The sequence below is a fragment of the Tursiops truncatus genome, chromosome 6, assembly GCF_011762595.2.
Source record: "Tursiops truncatus isolate mTurTru1 chromosome 6, mTurTru1.mat.Y, whole genome shotgun sequence".
NCBI classification, from domain to species: Eukaryota; Metazoa; Chordata; class Mammalia; order Artiodactyla; family Delphinidae; genus Tursiops; species Tursiops truncatus.
In genome coordinates this window covers 79,083,052-79,108,280 of record NC_047039.1, presented here as the reverse complement: position 1 = coordinate 79,108,280, position 25,229 = coordinate 79,083,052, and the positions used below count along the sequence as shown (strand labels likewise).

Genomic DNA, 25,229 nt, shown 5'->3' with positions numbered 1-25,229 from the left:
GCTATTATGGGCTGAATTTTTGTGTCCCACCAAAATTCATATGCTGAATCCCTTAGAGTCTATTACCTAGGAAACCCAAACAATGACCACTGTTTTTAACAATAGGACCATATCACAGAGCTTCAGAAGCAGGTTGTCTGATTTTCAAGAGAGCCACCATTTCAGCCCAGAAGTTATTCCATTTCAAGAAGAACACAGCTGTGGAGGTAGAAAGACGACAGCATTTCACACACACACACACACACACAAGAATGTGGCATTGCATGGAGAAAAGGCACTGTGCATTTTCCACTTTGAGGGGGCTAGGTGTGAGTATCAGGTTTCAGAATAATGCAGGAAGCCAAGAATTTGTACAAACTAATAGTACAACAAAAGGCAGCTGTGGGATTGTGGTTGGTTTAGAAGTAGTGCTCACAACTGTGGAGCAAACAAAACTACCCAAGTTGACCCAAGAAGAGCATGGTGTGGTGAATTCCAAGACGTGATGGACACTGCAAAGTTGGGATTCTAATGTGTCTAAAATTTGCTCTGTATAGTTCTAGAATTTCAATTAATTATTGAAAACTACTTCTCAAACTTTAACATGCATATAAATCGCCTGAGAATTTTGTGAAAATGCAGATTACAGTTCAGTAAATCTGGAATGGGACTGGAGATTCTGCAGTTCTAACAAGATTTCAAGTGATGTTGCTGGTGTTAGATCACACTTTGAGTAGCAAGTACCTAGGATATTCTGGTAGAATTAGTCTGGCACTGGGGCTGATTCATTCATTTGCCTAATTGATATCTGTATCCTTGTTTGAGCAAGAATTTTGAGACAGCTAAAATATTCAGATGTACATAGTAATACCTAGAGCAACCACTAGAAAAATAAGGCAAAGAGCTACAGCTAAAAAGCCAATACATAAATTAAAATGGAATTAGTTCTAAGAATTATTCAATTAACCTAAGAGACTGGAGGAAAATAGGAACAGATGAACAAAAAGTAGATGTGATAAATAGAAAACAACAACAAATAGTAAACTAAACCCAACTATTCAGTGATTACATTAAATAGAAATGGATCAAACTTACTAATTAAAATACAGAGACTGTCAGACTGGGTAAAAAAGCAAGTCTCAACTGTATTCTGTCTAAAAGAAGCATTTAAAAAATAAAGACACATACAGGTTGAAGGTAAAAGGATGGAAAAATATATCAAGCAAACAGCTGGAGAGTTATATTAGTATCAGATAAAGTAGATTTGAAGACAAAGCATATTACCAGAATAAAGAGGGACATTTCATAAGGATAAGGTGTCAAATAATCAGGAAGACATAAAATCATGAATGTATATTCACCTATTAACCAAGCCTCAAAATAATATGAATGAAAAACAGACATATTTAAAGGGAGAAATAGAGCCACGGTCAGAATGGAGATTTTCATATCCTTTTCTCAGTAATTGATAGAACTAGACAAAAAAAAGTCAAAAATTAATTTGCTATGGACCATAGACCTAAACATAAAAGTTGAAAGAAACTATAAAGCTTTTATTATAAAACATAGAAAAACATCTTTGTGATTGGGGGGTAGGCAAAATTTTCTTAGAGAGGATATGGAAAGTAATAACCAAAAAAAATATTTTAATGGTAGAGTTCATCAAAATTTAAAACATCTGCTCAGCAGAAGACACTATTAAGAAAATGAACATGCAAGGCACAAACTGGTAGAATATTCACAGTACACATATCTGACAAAGGACTTGTATCTAAAATATATAAGAACTTCCTACAACTCAATATTTTTTAAAAAAACAACAGAAAACTATAATAATGGACAAAATGTTTCAACAGATAATTCACAAAGAAAGATACAGGAATGATCAATGATCACATGAAAAAGTGCTCAAGGTTACTTGTTATCAGGAAAATGATGCAGATGAAAACCACAACTACACATCACCAGAGTGGGTAAAACTTTAGACTGACAACGCCAAACGCTGGCAAGAACGTGATATGAGAACTCCTGTGGTTTTTTTTTTTTTTTTTTTTTGCGATACCCGGGCCTCTCACCATTGTGGCCTCTCCCGTTGCGGAGCACAGGCTCCTGACGTGCAGGCTCAGCGGCCATGGCTCACGGGCCCAGCCGCTCTGCGGCATGTGGGATCTTCCTGGACCGGGGCACGAACCCATGGTCCCCTGCAACGGCAGGCGGACTCTCAACTACTGCGCCACTAGGGAAGCCCTCTTGTGCTTTTTTTTTTTTTTTAATTAGGGTATAATTGCTTTACAATGGTGTGTTAGTTTCTGCTTTATAACAAAGTGAATCAGTTATACATATACATATGTTCCCATATCTCTTCCCTCTTGCGTCTCCCTCCCTCCCACCCTCCCTATCCCACCCCTCCAGGCGGTCACAAAGCACCGAGCTGATATCCCTGTGCTATGCGGCTGCTTCCCACTAGCTATCTACCTTACGTTTGGTAGTGTATATATGTCCATGCCTCTCTCTCGTGAAAAAGAATTTTCTAATACTCTAGAGCTCTGCAAATATGGAGTAGGTCATTTGGGAATGTAGTGGGCTCTTCATCATTAGAGGAAATCAAGCTGAAACTGAAAAGCCATGCATCACTGTGGTGCAGAAAAAGATCTACAATGGGAGACAGAGTTGGACTAGATTATTTGGGGAAGCATGATCATGATATAATTCTGTGTAACATACCTAGAAGCTTAGCCAAAATGTTCAAGGACTATTAATGTCCACTGATTCCTGTGTGGACATTCACCAAGAGGGAATGATAACAAAAATATAAAATAACATAACATAAAATAGATGTTGTTTAAGAGTACAAACTTGTGACAAGTAGTAAATAACCCAGTGATCTAATGCACAGTTCAGTGAATATAGACAGCAATATTGTATCATAATTATGTAATAAATATCACAACAGCAATCATATTACAATATGTAAATGTATCAAAGTAACACATTGTACACCTTAAATTTACATGTTTTATGTCAAATATATTCAAGACCGAAAAAAAAGAAAAAAGCACTGCTTTTAGTTATCTAAGAGAACTAGATTTCCAGAAGCTGTGACCCACTGTGGATTTTTGGAGACAGTCCTCTGTCTATCTTCATAAAACATCAGATTCAAACTATTAGGAACATATCAGCATTTCCAGATCACAAAATTACCTTGGAGACCTCCCCAAGGTATCTCTCCATGTCCAGTGTCCTTTTGTCCTTAAAAGCCCAGCTAGATTCTACATCACTTAAGAAGCATTTCATGACCCCTGTTCTATCAACATGCATGTCCTTTTAGATGTTCTGGCCTCTCCTGAATCCTTCTGCTTCCCCTCCCTGACAGGTTGTGTGCCCATTTAAGCCTGGGCCATGGGTCACCCCTGTTCCTCATGGGAATTCTCACACCCATATACTGGGTGATCAACAAGTGTTTTGATGGATGGATGGATGGATATTCAGACACAGACAAATAGATTGATGGAGGGATGGAGGGATAGAGGGATAGAGGGATGGAGGGATGGAGGGATGGAGGGATGGATGCACAAACGGACAAGACAGGTGGCTGGACAGACAGATGAATGGAAAGCCCTGGAGCTAGCACTGCTCATGAGAAAAGAGATCTTGGGAACAACAGGAGTATGTTTTCTGTGAAAATGATCTGGAGAAACAGAGAGAGTATTCACAACTAATGATTTCCCTAGTACCTAGCACAAAGTGGGAGAACACAGAGCAAACTTAAAGTCACTTTTCTGGCCAAGTTTAATGAGATGAACTGCCATATAGGACACAGAACCACTAAAATGAATATGTTATGTATCTTGTCTCTGATTGAATGCATTAAATAATCAGAATCTTCACTTTAAACATTGTAAATTTGATATTCTATGACCCCAAAGTAATTTCTAATTTTATTTCTCCTTTTTCTTGGAAACAAATAGAGACTGTGGACTTTCACAATGGTTTTTCAATCACTCAGCCAGACTGGAACTCCAGACCAGATGCCCTGGACCTACATGACACAAAGGATGTTGAGTTTGGATCACTGAGTATTTTATTTAGTTGAAAGACGAGACAGACCATGGAAAGTGCCAACCAGACAGCCTCTGTGACAGAGTTCATTCTCCTGGGCCTCTCAGCCCATCAAAGGCTGGAGAAAACGTTCTTTGTGCTCATCCTGTCCATGTACCTGGTGACCCTGCTGGGCAACGGGGTCCTCATCCTGGTGACTATCCTGGACTCCTGCCTACACAAGCCCATGTACTTCTTCCTGAGGAACCTCTCCTTCCTGGACATCTGCTACACAACCTCCTCAGTCCCCCTCATCCTTGACAACTTCCTGACCCCCAGGAAAACCATCCCCTTCTCAGCATGTGCTGTGCAGATGTTCCTCTCCTTTGCCATGGGGGCCACAGAGTGTGTGCTTCTGGGCATGATGGCGTTTGATCGCCATATGGCCATCTGCAACCCCCTGAGGTACCCTGAGGTCATGAGCAAGGCTGCCTATGCACCATGGCTGCCAGCTCCTGGGCAGCTGGAAGCACCACTGTCATGATGCAGACATCCCTAGCAATGCAACTACCCTTCTGTGGGGACACTGTCATCAACAACTTCACCTGTGAGATCCTGGCTGTCCTGAAGTTGGCCTGTGCTGACATCACCATCAATATAATCAGTATGGTGGTGGCCAATGTGATCTTCCTGGGCATCCCAGTTCTGTTCATCTTTTTCTCCTACGTGTTCATCATCGCTACCATTTTGAAGATCCCCTCAGCTGAGAGGAGGAAAAAGACCTTCTGCACCTGCTCTGCCCACCAAACAGCTGTAGTCGTCTTCTATAGGACCATCCTCTTCATGTATGGGAAGCCTAAATCCAAGGACGCCCTGGGAGGCAGACAAACAGGACCTTGCAGACAAGCTCACCTCCCTCTTCTATGGAGTGGTGACCCCCTTGCTCAACCCCATCATCTACAGCCTGAGGAATAAGGAGGCGAAGGCCGCTGTGAGGAACCTGGTAACTTGGAAACGCTTCACCCAGTGATGCTGGAGGGGTCCTGATGGTTCCTGTTCCCTGGTTTCTCTTACCTGAGGGTCTCGGAGGATAAGATGAAGGGCTAACTTCATGCAAGATAACGTAGGTAAATCTAATTACACGGAATCTCATTACACCCAAGAGCTTTGTGTGAACAGAAAGCATTTAATATGAATTTTCCCCTCATTCAATAGGCGATTCTACAAAAGTATATTTCTGTTGATCAAGCCTTACAGTTCTCTATATCTGTGATGCATAGTAAACAAACTGATAACAAGGAAAAGTAACCCTTCAAGATTTATTGTTTAACTCATGAAAAGCTCAAGTCTGTAGGGCCATAATTCAATTACTCCTTGGCTCACCCTTTGAACATATTTTAAAGGGTTCTTATTTTTATGTCACCTATGTCAACTCTTCCTACTCCATTATTAAATAACAGTAATATTTTTATCCTTATCCTCATTGCCTCTTTCTCCTTATTGTCATTTAAATTATTAAAACTGTTTCTTGAATCATTCTCTTCCTGTGTCTTCAAAATTAACCTCTTTCTCTTGTCCTTAACCAAGTCCCCCACCAGAAAATCATTTATATCTTTGGAGCAGAGAGGAGAGCAAGGTGTGGCGAAACTGATGCAAAGGTCAAAGGTTCAGGCCTTTTTTCTTTTCCCTTTTTTGAAAATGTTATTCATCCCTGGGTTCTTTCCCTAGATATCCATGGCCTCCAAGGGTCATCAGAGTAATGTCAAAACTGAGAGGTACCGAGGAGAATCAAATGAATTCTATTAACCACCTGACCTGGCTTGACCGAGTGTGCAGCCAAGGGGTGACCATCGCTTGCTTTTCTACCTAAGAAACCCCAAAGCCACACGGTAGTCAGAGGGAGAGGAGGTGATGCTCAGAGGGAGGAGGAGACATCTAAGAATCACCTACATGACTGGTGAGGAATTCCAAGGCAGCTCCCTAGAGTAATTAATCTAGACATCTAGTTAAAGAATGAGTAGAATAGAAAACCTCTGACAGTTGATATCAATTTTTAATCCAATAGAGAGGAAACTAACAATCGAAACAATCAGCCTTTGCTGAAAAAGAGTCATTGCAGGTAGATGGTGAAAGCATTAAAGAAAATTCTCAGTGGTTTTCTCAGCAGAATTCAAGAGAGTAGTGAATCAATAAAACAAGAGAAGTCTATAAAAAAAGAAGCTAGGAGAAAAGATAACTGGGAAATAAGAACTTTTTCTTAGGGGAAAGATTCCACTTACTGGGTCAAATAAAATTCAGTAGAAAGTATTTAAAAGTAGATGGCACAATTTTTTAAAATGAACTTTAAAATGAAAAGTAACTTAAATTCCTCTCCTAGACTTCAGAGAGAAAAACAAAGAGATTTAAGTTATTTGAGAAAAGATGAGAGGCATGGGAGATAGACCAGGGGAATCCATCATGAAAACATGAAGAGAAAACAGAGCAGACAAAAGACAAATAATAACTAAAGAGAAAAAAACACATTTCACTGAATAGAAGTTTTAGATATTTTGTTCATAAAATGTTCATCAATCACCAGATAAGAATCGTAGCAAAAGACACACCTACCTAGGATAACTATTCAAGGATAACTTTTGATGCCTATATATACCAAAATAGTTCTATAGACCTTTACACAGAAGAAAAGCATATTTCCTAAGAAGGAATGAGAATCTGACTGCCATTGGCCAGCTGTTCTGCAGCCCTAAATGTAGACATCAGTGGAACAAGGTTTACTAAGTTGTGAGGGAAATGGGCTGTGAGTCCCGAGTTCTACATACCCCTCATCATTGCACAGATACGAGGGTTAAAAAGACACTTGCTGTCATGTGTAAACACAGAAAGCACATACCCCTGCAATCCCTTCCTGAAAAAAATTTATTTAGAACATTCTCCCAACAAACAGTTAAAAATAAATAAATGAAAGGATGTGATGGATATGCCATAGAAGAGACAGTGGAGAATGATGAAATGCATAAGACCAATGAAGTTTAGTCAATTCTTATACCAAATTTGCAAAGACAAATCTATGAAGGAATTAGTAGCAATCATGTCGAGGTAAACAGTAACAAGAAAGCAATGATGGAGCTCCAGTTACAATTCTAGATGACTTCATCAAGCTGGGAAATGGAGAAAGAGAAGCAAAGGCCACTGAAGGCTTCATCTTACAAAGGATATGGTGGGAAGGGATTCTTATAAATACAATCCATTGCATTGATACTGAAATGCAACAAAAGTCTTAACATGCTTGTTGAAAATTTACGAGTCAATACCAGTAGACAAGTATTAGAATTCTTTCTTTGAAAGAATCCGAGGATTATGAAAGAACAAAGAAAGTTCATCAAATGAAAAAACTCATTTATTGAACCTAAGTAGATTTAAATCATTGTACAGTAAACAAATAATACACATTACCCAGTGGGTTTTTTTTTTAGGAATTTCAAGGTTTCTAACATTAGGAACATTAGGAGATCAATTACTGCAACCATTTTGTTAACAGATTAAATAAGAAAAAGTAATCCCATCCACAAATGTTGAGAAGTCATTTGGTAAAATCTAGCATCTATTTCTGACTTTTTAAAGTAGTGGACTTGAATAGAAGAAACCATCCTTCGTGAAGAACAACAGCAAACAGCATACTTGACGGCAGAATACCAACGACATGCCTACGATGCATGTCTGGATTAGGACCTCTGCTCTCGATGTCTGCATCATTCTAGCTAATTAAACCAGATCAGAAAAACAAATAAGGAACAAAATATAGAAAAGAAGGAAACTGGGCTTCCCTGGTGGCGCAGTGGTTGAGAGTCCGCCTGCCGATGCAGGGGACACGGGTTCGTGCCCCAGTCCGGGAAGACCCCACATGCCGCGGAGCGGCTGGGCCCGTGAGCCATGGCCGCTGAGCCTGCGCGTCCGGAGCCTGTGCTCCGCAGCGGGAGAGGCCACAGCAGTGAGAGGCCCGCGTACCGCAAAAAATAAATAAATAAATAAATATTTATAAAAAAAAAAAAAAAGAAAAGAAGAAAACTATTCAGTAAGTAAACAGATGTTGTTTACTGAGGAAAAAAGTTTAATCAAGTGCAAAACTACTACAACTAGTAAGAAAGTACAGTAGGGGGGTTGTATATAATTCACACCAGTCACAACTTTAAAACACCTAGGGAAAATACATAAAGAAGTTTGAGTACATCATATATTTACAATGGTCATGCATTAACAGAAGATATTTTAAAAAGATGTTTCGGGCTTCCCTGGTGGTGCAGTGGTTGAGAGTCCGCCTGCCGATACAGGGGGCACAGGTTCGTGCCCCGGTCCGGGAGGATCCCACATGCCGCGGAGCGGCTGGGCCCGTTAGCCATGGCCGCTGGGCCTGCTCATCCGGAGCCTGTGCTCCACGGCGGGAGAGGCCACAACAGTGAGAGGCCCGCGTACCGCAAAAAAAAAAAAAAAAAAAAAAAAAAAGATGTTTTCATTTTGGAGGGAGGAAAAGCCCTGAATGTAAACTTCAGGGCTGTCTAGAGTATCCTCCAAGTACCCTCATTCAAAGCCTTTTTCCCCCTTTCTAACAGGTTGGGATGACCCATGCTCCATCCATTTTCCCATCCCTAGAGCAGGTCCATCCTATTTGTTCGGAAAAGGTCCAAGCCCTGGGCTTGGAGGCAAACACAAAGGCTCACTCATCAAAGGTTCTCAGAAGCAAAGAAAACCAGTCTCTACTCCAGCCCTTGTTTTGAAGATAACCAAAGAGTTTAAACCAGACCACTGACAAATGGAGTCTTTCAGAGCTCTGCGTACGTGCAAATTAATTTCTACCTGATTACTACTGGTGACCATTTCTCTCAATTTAGGATGATCCTTAAAATCTTCAAGAGAGTATAGTATCTAATGAAGGTTATCACAAAATATGACCTAATCAAACATCACAGATGATCACAGACAACGTGTCTAGAACATAATCACCCAAACTGCATTTAAGGAATCAGAGCATTTAAGGAATCAGAGCATTTCAGATGCCGGACGGGGAACGGGTCCCCTGTGGACACGACCAGGTGGGAAAGGACCAGGACCAGGTCCTGGTGGAAGGACCAGGTGGGAAAGCAGGAGCTAACTGCCTCTTCCTCCTCAGCTCCAGCCGACTGCTGCCAGGCAGGAATGCAGAAAGGGGTTGGGGAGGGAATGCAAAGAGCTGCTCCCTTTGCTGCAGGCTCCACATTTATCTCTGGTGTTTGCAGAGTTGAGTGCTTCCCATAATTCTTCAACAGTATAAGTATTATGAGGACCAAACAAAATTTGTTCCTCAACCATTTTTGGCTATGGGTTGCAATTTACGACCTCTGCTAGAAGCACATGTAAGTCACAGTATTGTTGGAGTTCCTACGGATGCCGTCACAGAGGTCACTTACATCTTCACTGTGCATCTATTGTTTGGGGAGGAAACTGCCCTCTCACTCTTATCATGTGATTCTAGTGGGGCTGCCAATTGTACTACACCAACGCTTGGCCACAGCAATCAGTCTAAGGGAAAGCATATGACCTAGGTCAAACTAATCAGAACCATTCCCCAGCATATTTCAACTGGAGCAAGAAGAAAGGGGTCCTGTATTAGCTTTCTATGCTGCATAGCAGATCACCACTTAGTAGCTTCAGACAATACACATTTATAATCCTGCCATTTCTGTGAGTTAGGAATTCAAGCAAGTCCTCTGCAAGGCTGCAGTCTAAGGTGTTGGCCAGGGCTCAGTTCTCATCTGGAGACTCAAATAGAAAAATGTGGATTAGGCTGCTGACAGCCCTCTTCCCTAGCACGTGAGAAAGTCTGCTAAAAATGAAGCCAGGAAAAGACAAGTAGAGATAAGAACCATATGAAGAGACAGAGAGTCCTAATGACATGGTGAGTCCCTAATTCCAGCTGTGCCTGAGACTGAATCCACCCTTGAACTTCTCAGTTGTATGAGCATTAAAGTTTGTATTGGGATTATGCTGGTTGGAGTAAGTTTTCTATCTAGAAACTTACAAAGTCCTGACAATTACAAAACCCAAAGCAAAAGCATCTTTACAAAGTCACCCTCTCTTGCTGACCACTGCATACTCCAACTGCAATCCTATATTTATCTTACATGGTAGATAATTCCCAATTGAGATACAAAAAACTGCAAACTAGTCTTGGTCAAATTCCAGGCTCTTTTTCAAATAAAACAGAAGGAATAAACTCTTTTCAGGCCTGCACTCCCCCTGAACATTGATGCCAAAATGCTAAAATACAAAAAATCAATAAAACAAATATAGTAATATACTTAGAAGATAATACACTGTGAGAAAGTTGCATTCATCCCAAAAAAGCATGGATAGGGTGAACATTAAAATTTTACCACATTAATAAATTAAAGAAGAAAAACCAAATGATCATCTCAATAGATGTAGAAAGTGTTTGATAAAACTCCATGTCCTGGGACTTCCCTGGTGGCTCAGTGGTTAAGAATCCGCCTGCCAATGCAGGGGACACGGGTTCGAGGCCTGGTCCGGGAAGATCCCACATGCCTCAGAGCAACTAAGCCCGTGCACCACAACTACTGAGCCCACGCACCACAACTACTGAAGCCCTCGCGCCTACAGCCCGTGCACCGCAACAAAGAGTAGCCCCTGCTCGCCACTCGCCGCAACTAGAGAAAGCCCACGCGCAGCAACCAAGACCTAACACAGCCAAAAATTAATTAATTTAAAAAAATTCAATGTCTTGACAATAACCACTCTACTCCAGCCAGACACCTCAGGAAAAAAAAAAACAACACCCTTACCCCACCAGCAAAGGTTGAGCAGACAGCCTAGACTTCCATTCTTACCAGGCTATGACAAGGCAACCCAACCACTACCCTGTCAATGTGGTATCAGAGGAGGCTGGATAGGGAGGTGAGATGTTTGTATCTGCTGGGCAGCAACAAGTCCCCACCCCAACCCACAGTGTCAGTGGAGACCACATGGGAAGCTCCTTCTCCTTCCCACTTGGGTGGTATCAGAGGGGGCCTAAAGAAGGGTCAGGACTTGTGCCTGTGCTAATGAGGCCACCCCTTCCCACAGTGTCAGTGGAGGTCGTGGGAGTAGTACTAGGCACTCCTGCCTCTGCCAGGCAGAAGGGAATCAGCAGAGCCCTAGTAGGGAGCTGAAATTCCCACTCCCCACCCAGCAGTAAGGAGGATCCCCTCCTCCCAGGAATACAAGGCTGGTTCAATATTCAAAGATCAGTCAATGCATCTACCATATTTACAGGCTAAATAGGAATAAAATCACATGATTATACCAAGTGAAACAGAAGAAGCTTTTGAAAAAACAACACTCATTCATGATAAAAACTTTCAGCACTGAACTGGAAGCCCCAGCCAGTGAGGCAGGACAAGAAAAAAAGACTACAAGTCTAACGTTTTTGAAGGAAGAAAAAGAAACTGTCATCATTCACAGATATTATTACCTACTATATAGGAAATCTAAAATAATTTAGAGATATAAGTATTTAAAAGAGAGTTTAGCAAGATTCCTAGACAAAATCAATGTTAAAAAAAACCCAGTTGCATTTCTATATTCCAGCAGCAGATTATGAAATATTTTTAAAGATATCGAGAAATATAAATATAGATATTTATATATTAAGATATAAATACCACCATACAGGGGTAAATCTAGTAAAACAGCTCCAAGACTTTTATGCATACAATTATAAATTATAAAATGTTTTGAATGATATTAAAGAGAGAAATACTTCTCATTCATGGGTAGGAAAATTCAGTATTATAGAGATGTTAATTCTCCCCAAATTTATCTCTATATATTCAGTGTAATTCCAAATTTTTAATCCCCAGAATTTAAGAAGCTGGTTCAATAATTTATATGAAAGAACAAAAGACCAAGAACAGCCATGAGGTATTAGAAGTACTAGAGGGGGGGAATAAAGGGGTTTACCCTACAAGAAATCAAAACATACAATAAAGCAATATTTATTAGGGCGGTGCAGCATTGACACAGGAATAGATGAACCAATGGAAAAGAGTAGAGATCCCAGAAGCAGATCCATTTAAGTTGGGAGACTTGATATATGACAGAGATGGTACTGCAGACTGGTGGAGAAAGGATGGGCTATAAACACAACTAGGACAATTGGGAAGACATATGTGTACCAGGAGAAAAGTATAAAATATTTATAGCAGCATTCAGTTGGGAAGCAACCCAATTATCCATCAAAATAGGACGTATAAATAAGCTGTGCTACGGTCATAGAATGGAATGTAGCAATACAAAGTAATGAATTTATCTACACTTATAAATATGAATGAATCTCGCAAACATAATATTGAATGAAGAAACAAGTCAAAAAGAACACCTACAAGTGATTTGATTTTTAGAGTTCAGAAAGAGGAAAACCTAAACTACACTGTTTAAAGATGCATCCATGGGTGATAAAATTCAAGAAAAGCAAGGAAATGATTATAACAAAAGTAAGGAGTGTGATTATCTCTGGGAGGAGAGAGAGAGAGAGGGGGCTGGGAGTGGGAAGGAATACCCAGAAAGATTTCAAGGTGCTGGCAATGTGGCAATGTTCTACTCCTTAAATTAGGTGGCAATTGCTTTATTATTCTTTAAATTTAAAATATGTGTTTTATATACTTTCATATGCATTTACATATATGTGCTATATTTCACATTTTTAATTATTTTAAATACCAAAAGTTTTAAATACTGCAATGAGATGTCACTTCTCAACTATCAGTTTGGCAAAGACCAAAAAGTCTCAAGACCAACATATTATGTTGACAGCGTATGAGAAAACAGACATTCTCATATAATGATAAGGCCTTGTAAATTTGGCAATATCCATAAAAATTACAAATGTACATAAAACATATATTTTTACCACATGTGCTAAATTATAAATATGCAAGGATGTTTGTTGTAGCACTGATTGTAATAGCATAAAACTGGAAAGGACTGAAAAATGTAAATGTCCTTCAATATCAGACTGGTTAATTAAATGATTATCTATATTTACAATGGAATATATGCAGACATTTAAAAGAATGAAGCAGTACTACATATGTTTTCTTCAAGGTATATATCTCCAAGGTATATGCTAAGTGAGGAAAAGCAAGACAGTATGTATTTGTGCTAACTTTATTTTGGAGACAAATTTAGCACAAATACACAATGTCTTACTATCTTGCCTTTCTTACTTAACAATATGCATAGAACACCACTGAAGAAAAAGCATACAAGAAATTGCTATATTGTTTGCCTCGAGGGAGAAGAACTGGGTGACTGGAGACAGAGGCTTAATTTTATTATACCTCCTATACCTTATAAATTTTGTTCCAAGCACAAGTAATACCTACTAAATAACAGTGATGATAATCATGATGATGATGATGATGATGGTGATATCAATAATCATAAAGAGAATTAGATGTACTGAGATTGAAATCCCAGCTCTGCTGTTCACAAGATGTGGTCTTTGGTAAATCGCTTAACTTCTTAAAGTCTGTTCCCTCAAATAAAAAAATAGGGCAATAATAAATACAACCTCCCAGGGAAGACTGGAAGTAGATACTTAACATACATGCATTGCTGGATTTTACTGAATTTACATAATGTGTGTAAAATGTTTGTCACAGTGATGGGCACATGGGGGAGCTCAATGAACGTAGTTAATTCTGCAGTCACTGCTACTGTTAGATATCTGTCTGCCTCCCCATCCTGGGTGTCTAGGCCTTCACCTTGTGGACAAGGTGCTTGGCCCCTAAAGCGAGCACTGGCTTCTCTGAGACCCTGGGGAAGGCTCAGGAGGAAGCTGGCATCTGCTGTGCCCGCCTCTCCATCTCCAGTTGGCCATATCCCAGTCACTGCCTCTAACTGCAACGGACGGCGGGGATGTGGAGCCCCTGAGTACGCTGGAGCCCCCAAGTATGCTGAGCCCCAGCACCCTGTGCACACTCGACATTCCAAAGTTTAAATTGCTTCTGGGACTAGCAGTGTCCTTGTAGGAGTCTACGGCTACAGCTTCAGGACTCCCTTCACTGCTGGGGAAAATGGACCCTTGGGATTCCTCAGCCTCAGACAAGGATGACAGGTCCTGTACAGGAAGAGTCTGTAACTGAAATACCCAGGGCTCAGCCAACACAGCTGGGAGGAAGGACGTGAGAGAAACACCCACCAGAGCCTAAAGTTCCCACAAGGATTCAGGCGGAGAAAGAAGAAAGAGGGTCTCAGAGGTAAAGGAAGTCAGGCAGGGGAGTGTCTGGGTCTTTCCATGGCATCTAGGGTCTGGTCCTGGGGTGCAGTGAGGAGTTGAGAATTGTGTCTGGGATCAGGAGACTCAGAGAGGCGGCCACAAGCAGGACACAGGTGGGGAGAGCTGGGCTGTGATGGGGACAGAGGTGGTTGGCCATGCCTTCTGCAGAGCATTTCCCAAATATGTACTTTCCACTCCCCTGCCTCTGCTCGGAGAAACCTTCCCGCAGCTGATGCTGGAGCAGGGAGGAGCAGCTGAGAGGCAGTGCTAGGCAGTCCATCCTGCTCTCCAGGGCTCACCACTTTCCAAGCCCCTGCCCTGCCCTTGCTGCTCCCTCCTCACAGGAACCCAGGGAGGGAGGCCCATAGGATTCCTGTCATCCCCCTCCTGCAGAGATTTCTCAGAAGAATGGTCTTCCTCAGGGTCAGAGGGTCAGCAGACCCAAGCCTGGTCCAACTGGTTTCCAGTCTATGGCTAGTTCTTTCTGTTTTTCTCACTTTCCTTTCATAATTGCTAAGATTTTTTCCCCCTGAATACCAAGTAACTTGTGCCCATTGTATTAATAGAAAATGGGGTAATACTGAAGAGGTACAAAGAGGAATCCCTCCCCTACTGATTTTGCTATAATTTCCTTCCAGTAACTTTAATCCACACATATCATTTACCTAATTGAGATCATAGCAGTGTGTAAAATTTTGTATTCTCCCTTTTCATTTACCATTATAGTGGAATAATATTCTGGTGTAAAAAATCACAAATATAACTTTAATTATATATTAAATATATATATATATACACATAAATTATGTTCCATTATATGAAGTGGCATAATTTACTTAGGCATTTCTTTTTTTTTTTTTTTTTTGCAGTACGCGGGCCTCTCACTGTTGTGGCCTCTCCCGTTGCGGAGCACGGGCTCCGGACGCGTAGGCTCAGCGGCCATGGCTCACGGGCCCAGCCGCTCCGCGGCATGTGGGATCTTCCCAGACCGGGGCACGAACCCATGTCCCCTGCATCGGCAGGCGGACTCTCAACCACTGCGCCACCGGGGAAGCCCTACTTAGGCATTTCTTGATGGACAGTTATTTTGTTTCCTATTTTCACTTGCAAATATTGCTACGTAAAAGCCTTTACTGTGAGACATTGGCCCTCTGCTCTCATTGATTCTGTAGAATTATTTCCCAGAGGTGGAATTGCTAAGGTGATGGGTATGCAGGTTTTTCAGGTTTTTACTTTTTCTAGGCAAACAGCTCCTCAGAAAGGCTGTATGAATATGTAAGGGGCTTTTTGACTACACTGAGCTACCTCCACTCCTCAGCTACCTGCTGGCTCCAGAGACAGGTAGAGGTGGGACCACTAGCCAGGCCAGGTCCTCGGGACAAGCCAAGGAACCACACCTGCACGTACAGCCCCACAAAGGTGAAAGCTTCCATTCCTCTCCCTGCTCTCCCGGCTGGCCTCCTCTCCCTCCTCTCACTGGGCTGTATGAGTCAGAGCTCTTTCTTTTCTTCCATCCTGAGTCCCCTCCAAAGCCTGACACAGCCCTACTTTATCTCCCCTACACACATACACAAACACACACACACACACACACACACACACACACACACGCACACACCACACCCAAAGGAGTGGCCAGCCACCTTTACCAAAGACTGCTCCCAGCATGGGATAGTCCACAACAGAGTTGGGATGCCCAGGGAAGCACCTGATTCAGCCTTCTCTGGATGCACATGGGGAAACTGAGACCTCAGGAGGAGAAGGGACTTGCTCAAGCCACAGAGAATACCCATGTCATGGGCAGGGGCGGGTCCCACAGCTTCAGTCTTGGTGTGCAAGGTCTTCCTAGCTGTTCAGTTCATCCCGATTGAATCAACTTTTACTCAGCATCTCCCATGTGACAGGCACTAAGATTTCCATGGATGCAGCTCTCACGAAGGTCAAATCCTGTGTATCACTCACGGCCACACCGCATTGTTCATGGGCAGGACTTTCTGTGTGCACAGATTTGTCTGCTGGGAGTGGACACGACGGCTTCTCTCACAGAAGCCACTTTCCTTGGCTTCTGCCAGCACAGCATGTCCTTGTCACTATCAAATTTTGTTTGTGACACTGACCATAATGTTTACTTTTCATTTCCTGGAAGAGCTGGGAGAGACACTGGGAGGAATGTGGGATACGTTGGGGCAGAAGTTCATGGCGGGGCACACAGAGTGGACCTGCCTCGAGCAAACAGAAACATCCTCATGTGCTGAGGGACTCGGGGGGAGGGTAATAGGCTTGCACAGGAAATACAATGAAACCCGTGATTGCATAATGGGGGAGCATCTCCTGGATTAGGTCAATGGCTCTCTGCCGGTGCAACTCTGCACACCCCTCTCCTCCCAGAAACATTTAGCAATGTCTGGAGACATTTTTAGCTGTTACAACTCAGGGAGTAGGTGCTACTAGCAACTGGTGGGTGGAAGCCAGGGATGCTACTGCTAAACATCCTACAATGCACAGGACAGCCCCTCACAACAAAGAATTATCCAGCCCCAAATGTCAATAGTGCTGAGGTTGAGAAACACTGGATTCAATTCAGGGCAGGAGCTGAACCGCCTGACAACATATCTGACATAAACTCTTCCACCATGAGTGAAGCAAAGGCATGCTGAACAAAGAGAGGGATCAGAGAATATATAGAGCTGGTATTGGAGAGACAGGAGCTTTCAAAAATCTGTGCACTAAGACATCAAGGCAACTATTTGGTGGAAAGAACTCAGAATTGGAGCCTGCAATCCAACCCCAGAGCGAAAATCATTCAACCCCAATCTGTCATTCAACCCCAGAGAGAAAATCTTCCACTCCTCTGAGCTTTGGTTACTTCATCTATAAACCTTGAATGACAGTATCTTCTTCTTGGGGTGTTTCAAACAGTGTGGCACAGAGTAGATGCTCCTTAATGTTTACCACTCATCTTCCACCACGCCCCCACTCCTACACACACACCCGCTGCAATTAAGAAGGAGCTAGAGGGCTTCCCTGGTGGCGCAGTGGTTGAGAATCTGCCTGCTAATTCAGGGGACACGGGTTCGAGCCCTGATCTGGGAGGATCCCACATGCCGCTGAGCAACTAGGCCCGTGAGCCACAACTACTGAGCCTGCGTGTCTGGAGCCTGTGCTCCGCAACAAGAGAGGCCGCGATAGTGAGAGGCCCGCACACCGCAATGAAGAGTGGCCCCCACTTGCCACAACTAGAGAAAGCCCTTGCACAGAAACGAAGACGCAACACGGCAAAAATAAATAAATTAATTAATAAACCCCTACCCCCAACATCTTCTTTAAAAAAAAAAAAAGGAGCTAGAGAAATATTATCAATGAGGATTCTGAATTTAGAGTCTGAGCTATTGCAACTAAGAGACTAGAAATCCTCTACACAAAGGCATATAGGTCTCCCTATAAGCTAGTTGCTTGTACGGAACCCAAGGATGGGGTCAGAAAGCCAGAATATTACACAAGAATAAAATATAGCATAAAAGGACAAAGGAAAATCATTTCTTAGTTAACTCTGGCTAAGAAGTTCACCAATATTCCAGGGAGATGAGTTTAGAAATTAATGCTGTACAGCCTACTATCTGGTACGTGTAGTCTATATGGTTATTGATCACTGAGTTAACTGGTTAGTAAGCTGCACAGTTGTCAGCCCAGAGTGTGTGTTCAATCACTCCAATCAATCCTTGTGTTGACTTCATAAAGTTCCTCCCCATATAGGAAGCTCCTCATATATTGCTATCAATCTGTATTAAACTAGGCAGATTCCAATGCTGACAACGTCAAGTTTGTGTCATTTATGGTAGGCAGACTGGAGAAGTCATCCTCCGTGTGGTTGAGTCTTTACCTGGGCTTGTCTCTGTCTGGAAGTGGATTGACATTTTATACAAGTTTTGTAGTCAAAATTTAAAGAGGCTTTAAAATTCACTGGTTCTAAGAATTGGATCAGCTTGGGGATTTTCCTCCCTGAGAATCTAAGAAAACTCAGATTAAATGAAATGTCTATACATTTACATTAAAGAGAAATCATTCATAGGATTTTCCAGCCACTAGTCATAATGTGGAGGAAAATCTCTCCTTGACTGGGGATCAGGTCCGCTGGGGTCAAATCCTGTCTCTGTCACCAACTTAGAAGGCTCAGACAGGTCACTTCCCTCTCGAGGTCTCAGTTGCTTTTATGGACAATGAGAGGATGTAGCAACTTCGGAAACACCCCTCACACACCTAGACTACTTGAGGCCCTCGCCCAATGCTGGCCCGTTGTAAGCTCTGCTCCAACTCTGACCTTCTCTCATGTAAGAGCTGAGGACACCCTGCTGTCTCTTTCAGTGGTTTTTCTCTAACACACATATGCTCTCCTATTACACAGCAGGAATGACCGCATACCAGATGCCTGGGACTCTTTTCAAGAAAGCCTGATATGCTACTTTTGTAATTTGCTGATGACAGAGGGGACATCACATGGAAAAAGCTAATCAGACCTCCCCCCTGGTGGGGTTCATTCTCCTGGGCCTCTCAGCCCACCCAAGGCTGGAGGAAACATTCTTTGTGCTCATCCTGCTCATGTACCTGGTGACCCTGCTGGGCAACGAGGTCCTCATCCTGGTGACCATCCTGGACTCCTGCCTACACAAGCCCATGTACTTCTTCCTGAGGAACCTCTCCTTCCTGGACATCTGCTACACAACCTCCTCAGTCTCTCTGGTCCTGGATGGCTTCCTGGCCCCCCAGGAAACCATCTCTTTCTCCACCTGTGCCGTGCAGATGTTCCTCTCCTTTGCCATGGCAGGGACAGAGTGTGTGCTCCTGAGCATGATGGCGTTTGATCGCTACGTGGCCATATGCAACCCCCTTAGATACCCTGGGGTCATGAGCAAGGCTGCCTACGTGCCCATGGCTGCCAGCTTCTGGGCTATTGGTGGTGTTGCTTCTCTGGTACACACATCCTCGGCAATTCAGTTGGCCCTCTGTGGGGACATCATCAACCACTTCACCTGTGAGATCTTGGCTGTCCTGAAGTTGGCCTGTGCCGACATCTCCATCAATGTGATCGGTATAGGGGTGACCAATGTGATCTTCCTGGGGCGTCCCAGTTCTGTTCATCTCTGCCTCTTATGTCTTCATCATTGCTACCATCCTGAGGATCCCCTCAGCTGAGGGGAGGAAAAAGGCCTTCTCCACCTGCTCTGCCCACCTCACTGTGGTGATAATATTCTATGGGACCTTATTTTTCATGTACGGGAAGCCCAAGTCTAAGGACCCCCTCCTGGGGGTAGACAAAGAGGATCTTTCAGACAAGCTCATCTCCCTCTTCTATGGGGTGGTGACCCCCATGCTCAACCCCATCATCTACAGCCTGAGGAACAAGGATGTGAAGGCCGCTGTGAGGAAACTGGTGAGTCAGAAATCCTTCAGTCAGTGTTGTAGGAGGAGTCTTCTGTGGTTCTCACCCCCATGGAAGAAAGGACTTCAATCATTACAGCTGCCATTCTAAAGCCAGGTCAACTTAACCGGAATGACCTCTTGCCCTTAAGTCCATTTTCAGGGAATGTTTAACTTTTCAGAGTGTATTTCCTGAGTTTTGGACACATGTCTGACATTCAACAGATGTCAGACAATAAATCCTCTAATTGAATGATGAAGACATTCTGAAAACATGTTAAAACCAAGGAGACAGGGACCATTAGAGCAAGCCTAATGGCCCGTGTTGTGCCTAAACTGCAGAGTTAGTTCAGAGAGGTAAGATGGCTCTCACAGCAGCTTTGCCACCCCTGTTGGAATCACAGGGAGAGTCAGAGGAACAAGGAGGAAGTGGACATTTTCATCTTGGACTTCTGTATATTAGATTGAGTATGCCTGAAATGCTCAGAAGAGACAAAATTTGCCACATTGAAAGACTTTGGGTGAGAATAACCTATTTTGATTAAATAAATTTCTTTTTTATCTATGAGAAAATTGAGGCTATATTTTTCTTGATGCACTGCACATTTTGAAACACTGCTAGTCAATCAAATTAAATTGAAGAAGGAGTAGAGGGTTTGAATTTGACATTTATCACTTAACAGCAATTCCCAATAGAAAAGTTAGTATTCTGTTACATAATAACTCACATTCTGAAAAAAAAAAAAAAAGATGACAGGTAGAGAGATAAAGAAAGAAATAGATAGTGGCTAAATATGTTTGAAGACTTTGGGGTGGGGGGGTTAAAGTTGCCAGGAATTCTCAGAGCCTTTAATATACTAATGTACACTGCAAATGTCCAAGAGACATAAAGTCTGTAGCATTTCCTGAGCCTCCATAGTTTAGCACAATAAAACTGGGAAGCATTTTCTTACTTATGACCTTGGGCAGGTTGCTTAACATCTCTCAGCTTATTTCTTCATATTTTAAAAACCTAACCACTTTATTTTATGTGGATTAGATAAGACACTATAAATAAGTCCTCTGTAAATAGTAAGCAACATAGAAATGTAAGATATTGCTAGAAGTATTATTATGAGTGCTGCACAGTGCTAATGTGCCATGTGGAAGAGAGCAAGATATAGTTCCTATCTAGAACAATAGATACAAAAGATGGATGAGACATTTGAGATGGCAGTGGATGAATAGAAGCGGTTTTATGGCAAGTTATATTAAATTCTGAGAATACTGGAAAACTAAAAGAATTTAGAAAAGGAATCCAATTTTGAGAATATAGTAGATCTTGGAAACTTTTGCTTCAAGTGATATTTACGTTTTCTTATATTTATTAAAAATGAATTGTATAAGACAGGGATGCACATTTTGTTAATAAAATTTCACTGTCTTATGTTAATCAGTCATGTTTCTGATTTCTACTTTGCAACAGCAAAAAAAAAAAAAAGTACTTCCCTGGTGGTGCAGTGGTTAAGAATCTGCCTGCCAATGCAGGGGACACGGGTTCAAGCCCTGGTCCGGGAAGATCCCACATGCCATGGAGCAACTAAGACCGTGCACCACAACTACTGAGCCTGTGCTCCAGAGCCTGCGAGCCACAACTACTGAGCCCGCATGCCACAACTACTGAAGCCAGTGCGCCTAGAGCCTACGCTTGCAACAAGAGAAGCCACTGCAATGAGAAGCCCGCACACTGCAACAAAGAGTAACCCCAGCTTGCCGCAACTAGAGAAAGTCCGCAGCTTTGAAGACCCAATGCAGCAATGAAGAGCAGCAATGAAGACCCAATGCAGCCAAAAATAAATAAATAAATAATAAACCTATTAAAAAGAAAAAATCTTGCTATTGCAAACATACAAGAGTGACATCTAGTGGCCAATTAGGCAAACTTCAGACACTTGTGGAGCCGTGCAACGTCATCCTTAGATGAGGCTTCAGAGGTCTTCTTGTTCAACCAGAGCTACAGGATGCATGGAGTTCCTCTCCAATATCCCTGACGCCAGTCATCCAGCATCTGCTTGGACACTTCCAGTGACGAAGAATTCAATCCTTCCAGATTCTAGCTGTTTCATTCAGCCCTACTAGCAAATTCTTCCTTGAATTATACGAAAATATATCCTCCTGTAGCCTCTACCTTCCCATCCTAATTCAGCTTTGTGTCTCCACATGAAATGCACCTAATCCCTTTCCCTCTGACATATGAAGATAGTTCTTCCCGAGGATATTCCCCTCCAGCCCAAACAGCCCCAGCTCTTCCTCCTGTGCCAAAATCACCCAACATTACCCAACTGGAGGTACCAAACTGTGTCTACAGCATCATCTCGTTTATTCCGGCAATTGAAAGGATGTGATATTTCTGAAAATACCTTGGGAATAATAACACTGCTAAGCTAACTCTATTTCCCCAGGGTAACTGAGATCAGACTGACGTTGAGAAACACCGAGAACAAGTCTACCTTCTTAGTAGGCTGTCCGCTACTTTCTTTTCCTCTAATGGCAGCTGTATCCTTTTATATTACAAACTACATGATCCTGATGTAATTATTAAATTAGAAATCACATAAATTGTTTTCTCTAGCAACAATGTCTAACCCTACTCCAACTTCACATTTCTTGCCTTTCAATGTCAGTCACCTTTCTTCTAGCCGACGCTTTCAAAAAGAACAAGATGCATTAACAGAACAAGAAGAGACAACCAAACTGAGGAAATTTTTCACTGACTTAGGTCATCAGTCTTTCTGAAAAAGTATTGATATGATATCATACAATATAGGAACTCATTCCTAAAATCCCCCAAATGAAAATGACTAGAATGGATAAATTCTTTGGGGGGACAGGAATACTATCACATTATTATACTTATTCAAACAAATGTATTATTTCAACTTTACAGTTCTGGATCTGTGCTTTTTCAGGCTTTTATTTTAGTGACCAAATCCCCAATGAAATCTTTAAGCTGAAACTTCAAATATAAAGTGGATCTGCTTTGGCGGAACCAGGGCAGGGCTGGGGGCAGAATGGAGGTGAGAGACAGTGGAGGGAGGCGGGTTCCACCTGTTCAGCCTGCCCTTCATCTCCACCCCCCAGGGGTCCCCCAATCCGGATGGACCACCCAACTCAATTATGATGCATGCCACTGTAGGCAAGAAAATTAAACACTGTAAAAGCATATTTTTGCTCTACTCTCGGAAATAAATGCGAGAATCTGGGGAAAAATTATATTCTAAGAAAATATAAATTACCCAATTAACCATTTAAGATTTAGACAATCTTAAAACACCAACTATCTAAGTAGAAATTGAGAAATTGTCAAAGATTGACCACCTGAACATGTTCTAGGCCCAGGGAGTTTCACAGGTGAATGCTATTAAATAAAAGGTTTTAATACTGTTTAAATTATTTCAGAGCATACAGTGAGAAAGATATCTTCCAGATTCCTTTAACCAAGCCAGCATAACAATGATACTGAAACATGAAAAACATGACAAAGAAAGTACAACTGAGAAAACCAGAGACCCATCTCACAAATGTATGTGTCTGTGTATATACATATATTATAGGTATTATACATATATAATAGAATTCAGCAATACATTAAAATAATGTCCAAGTGGATAAACCAATGTCCAAGTGGATTTACTTTTAAAATGTAAAGGTGGAAAAATTTAAGGATACCTACTGGGATAATTCATCACATTCACAGGTCAAAGGAGGAAAAAATAACCATTTCAATAGTTCCCCTGAAGTTATTTTTTAAAGTTTAACAAATTTAATTCTGAGTTTTATAAAACTTCTAATAAAATAGGAACAGGTGTGTTCTTTAACAAAATTAAAATGTCTCTAATTTTAAAAGTCTGCAACATGCTTAATGATGAATCAGTAGATCAAACCCATTACACTTTAACACTGTTCTGGAAATACCAACCATTGAATTAGAGAACAGAAAGAAATATAGAGTGAAAATAGAAGAAAGTGGGAAATAATTTTATTATTATTGATAACTTATATACTAATAATTTTATACCTCGATGAAACAGGAAAATCGATTGAAAAGCAATTTTTCTAAAATAGGAGAATTCAGGACTTCCCTGGTGGCGCAGTGGTTGAGAATCCGCCTGCCAGTGCAGGGGACACGGGTTTGAGCCCTGGTTCGGGAAGATCCCATGTGCCGCAGAGCAACTAAGCTGGTGCGCCACAACTGCTGAGCCTGCGCTCTACAGCCCACGAGCCACAACTACTGAAGCCTGTGCACCTTGAGCCTGTGCTCTGCAACAACAGAAGCCACCGTAATGAGAAGTCCACGCACCCCAAGAAAGAGTAACCCCCACTCATCGCAACTAGAGAAAACCTGTGCACAGCAACGAAGACCCAAAGCAGCCAAAAATTTTTTAAATGTAAATAAATTAATTTTTTTTAAAAATAGGAGAGGGCTTCCCTGGTGGCGCAGTGGTTGAGAGTCCGCCTGCCAATGCAGGGGACGCGGGTTCGTGCCCCGGTCCGGGAAGATCCCACATGCCACAGAGTGGCTGGGCCCATGAGCCATGGCCACTGGGCCTGCGCGTCCGGAGCCTGTGCTCCGCAACGGGAGAGGCCACAACAGTGAGAGGCCCGCGTGCTGCAAAAAAAAAGAATTCAATGAAGAAGTTGGTTATGAAATTAACAAGCAAAAATCAAGTTTTTCATACAAACAGTATGCAGGAGGAAATATTATGGGGGAAAAAGAATTCATCTATATTAGCAATGAATTGGAGGGGGGGAATACCTAAGAATAAAGTTAAGAATCCACAATACTTACATGAAGAAAAGCATAATACTCTATTGAAAGAATTCAAAGGAATATTGAATAAATTGAAAAATATAACTCAGATAAGAAATCTTGCTAGTGTAAACTTCTCAAGTTCCCGAAATTAATACAGAAATTCAATGCAATCCCAGTCACTAACAAGCTAACTCTAATTCACACAGAAATAAATTATACATTATATATAATACATATAGAAAAACATGTCAGAACAGCCAGAAGTATTTGGAAAAAAACCAACAAGGGGAAATTAGTCCTACTAGAAATCAAAATGTATGTAAAAGTAATTTTTCTTTTCAGTTTGGTACTAGTGGAGAAATAAATAGATCACTGGAACAGAATAGAGTCTAGAAATAGACCCAAATATATATGGTCATGTAATATGTGATAAAGTCAATGTGCTAATTATTAAGCTATTGTCTCTCAGCTCCAAAGCTATCCTTCTATACTATTCAGTTTTATGTTGCTGGGCTGGGATTCCAAACCACATTTCTGCTTTGCCAGCTGGCTCCCTATAGGTGCTGCCCATAGGGGGCGCTAGAGGGAGAGTGGAAGGCTGGAAAAGGAAAAAGGGACTTGCTCCTTCTGCTTTGCTCCCTACTCCCGACTTTGTGGCCCCACAATGCCTTTGAGCAGCAGCAGTTGCTTCTTACA

General features: G+C 41.9%; 2 protein-coding genes and 1 pseudogene across 2 annotated transcripts; 2 read left to right on the top strand and 1 right to left on the bottom strand.

Annotated features, from left to right (window-relative positions):
- Positions 1-25,229, bottom strand: part of LOC101315752 (olfactory receptor 13C7-like) — a 75,980-nt pseudogene that overhangs the window by 19,955 nt on the left and 30,796 nt on the right.
- LOC101317768 (olfactory receptor 13C7-like) lies at positions 3,930-5,300 on the top strand. The gene is given in 3 exon segments (XM_033859271.2): positions 3,930-4,514; positions 4,517-4,896; positions 4,898-5,300. Coding segments are annotated over 3 exon segments (957 nt in total). The 5' UTR covers positions 3,930-4,087; the 3' UTR covers positions 5,048-5,300.
- Positions 18,821-19,853, top strand: LOC117312804 (olfactory receptor 2S2-like). Its single transcript, XM_033859319.1, is given in 2 exon segments — positions 18,821-19,441; positions 19,443-19,853. Coding segments are annotated over 2 exon segments (1,032 nt in total).